This window comes from Pelobates fuscus, chromosome 5 (assembly GCF_036172605.1).
Source record: "Pelobates fuscus isolate aPelFus1 chromosome 5, aPelFus1.pri, whole genome shotgun sequence".
Classification (NCBI taxonomy): Eukaryota; Metazoa; Chordata; class Amphibia; order Anura; family Pelobatidae; genus Pelobates; species Pelobates fuscus.
The window spans coordinates 375,524,090-375,526,174 of NC_086321.1; the positions used below are offsets into that span (position 1 = coordinate 375,524,090).

The 2,085-nt window shown below is 39.1% G+C and overlaps 1 protein-coding gene across 1 annotated transcript; it reads right to left on the reverse strand.

Moving 5' to 3' along the window:
* Nucleotides 1-447: 447 nt before the first annotated feature.
* Nucleotides 448-1,371, reverse strand: LOC134612307 (olfactory receptor 1500-like). Its single transcript, XM_063456646.1, has one exon. It carries the CDS (start codon nt 1,369-1,371, stop codon nt 448-450), a length of 924 nt encoding a protein of 307 aa, XP_063312716.1.
* Between the last annotated feature and the right edge of the window lie 714 nt (nt 1,372-2,085).

The following is a 2,085-nucleotide window of genomic DNA, read 5'->3' on the forward strand; positions in this document are numbered from 1 at the left end:
TGAGTTATTTTCTGATGCAGAATTAATAGAAGTGCATCTCGTTAAACTCCAGACAAGACTTCAGTAAGTGGAAATTGGACTCTATTTTACAGAAAAGAGACTTTAGCTCAATTTACATATAATTATTAATAATTATTATTAGTAGCAGTATTATCTATAAAACACATTTCATTCAAGACACAAGACATACAAAAAAGTTCAACTCAAGTTGAATGAGGTACCTGCTCAAATAGCATATCATCTAAATATTGCAGATGTACTTGATTGTTGACAATTAGAACATGACAGAAATGTATTATAAAGTCCTTTCTATTGATGGCAGGCACAGTATCAATAGTTTATTACTTAGTTTGTTTTTCGGTGATTTAGAGCAAAGCAGTGAAGGTTGACAGATGATGATTTAGAGACATTTTTTGAGATTATAATGTGTATGTACAGAAAGTGTCTCTAACGTTTAGAAATCTTTCTTAGTGCTGCCCTGATGTCTTGGTTTCTTAGACTGTATACAAAAGGGTTAAATAGTGGGGTAAACACAGTATGCAGCAATGATATAATCTTATTCAAAAGCAATGAATGACCTACGGATGGTATCATATACTTGGTTATTAAAGTCACAAAAAATGCACCCACCACAAGAAGGTGGGAACTGCAGGTTGAAAAGGCTTTCTGTCTTCCAGTTGTAGAAGGGATCCTAAGTATCATAAGGAAGATATGAACATAAGTCACTATGATAAAAACACAAGGACAAATAAATAAAGGAGCAGAAAATAAAGAGACTAGAAACTCCACCAGCGACGTGTCTGAACATGAAAGTTTTTGGAGAGGGGAAATATCACAAAATATATGGTCAATAATGTTTCCTTCACAGAACTGAAAGTTGGATATAGGTATGATACCTATCAGGTTTAGGGTAAATCCTAACACCCAGGGAAAGACAGACAGACAGGTGCTTAATGTAATGTCCATGATAGTGATGTAACGCAACGGGACACATATAGCCAGGTATCGATCATAGGACATCACTGAAAGCAGGAAGCTTTCTACAAAAATGACACCACTAAAAAAGTAACATTGAGTTATACAGCCAACAATGGTCATTCTTTTCCCACCATTTAAGGTTGCTCCCAGCAGGTTGGGGAGAATATTCATTGTGAGCACAATATCAGACATTGATAAATGACAAAGGAAGAAGTACATGGGAGAATGAAGGTGATGACTGATTGAAACTAACACAATGATCAGAAGATTTCCAGTTAATGTGAATAGGAAAATTTTAAGGAATATGATGAAAACTAAAATGTTGAAGCCATAAAGATTTCCAAAGCCTAGAAGTATGATTTCTGTGACTCTCGATTCATTATTTCCAGTCATAGTCCAATCAACGTGCCTCAATACATTTTATAAAATTATAAAAAATCGTATATTAGTTTTTTTAAATTCTTTATTTTTGCCACAGGCGGGTTCATGAGAATCATAACATGTGATACAAAAGTCGAGACATGACATAGTGGATAGTGACATACATGTAGCCTCAATGTTCACTTTACTGACTTCATTTTTTTTTTTTTAAACTAGAATAATTATATCTTAGAACAACCATGCCAAACTTAGTGTAGTTGTTATAAGCAGTAGGTTGAGTATAAGGGCACGACATTGATCAGCATGACCTTAAAAATAGGGGAAGTGGTGCGATCAATGAAGGTAGCTCCGCATGTTGGAGTAAAGTGAGAAATTGTGTGTGTGGAGCAAAGGGGATCGGTGGTAACAGGAGAGCTAGCATCACTGGGTTATCCCAGGGCATGACTCATGAAGGCTACAGGCAGTGACGAGCCGTCAAGGTCGCAGGGGTCACAGCTGCGACCAGGCCCTTCACTCCACGGGGCCTGGCCGCAGCTGCACTGAACGTGGTCCAGTTGGGGGTAAAGCCACTTCGCCTGTAAGGGACCTAAGCCACCTGAGGGCCCCGCGAGTCCAGGCTCCTTTCAAGCACACAGACCCAGCCAGGGAGATCCCTCCCAGACTTTGCGTAGCAGGAAGGGGAGGAGGCTCTCTTCCTTCACCTCCGTGCTGAGTCCCGGCTTTCCG

Excerpts from the sequence above, each read along its gene's own strand:
- LOC134612307 (XM_063456646.1), bottom strand. The coding sequence starts at position 1,371 with ATGACTGGAAATAATGAATCGAGAGTCACAGAAATCATACTTCTAGGC.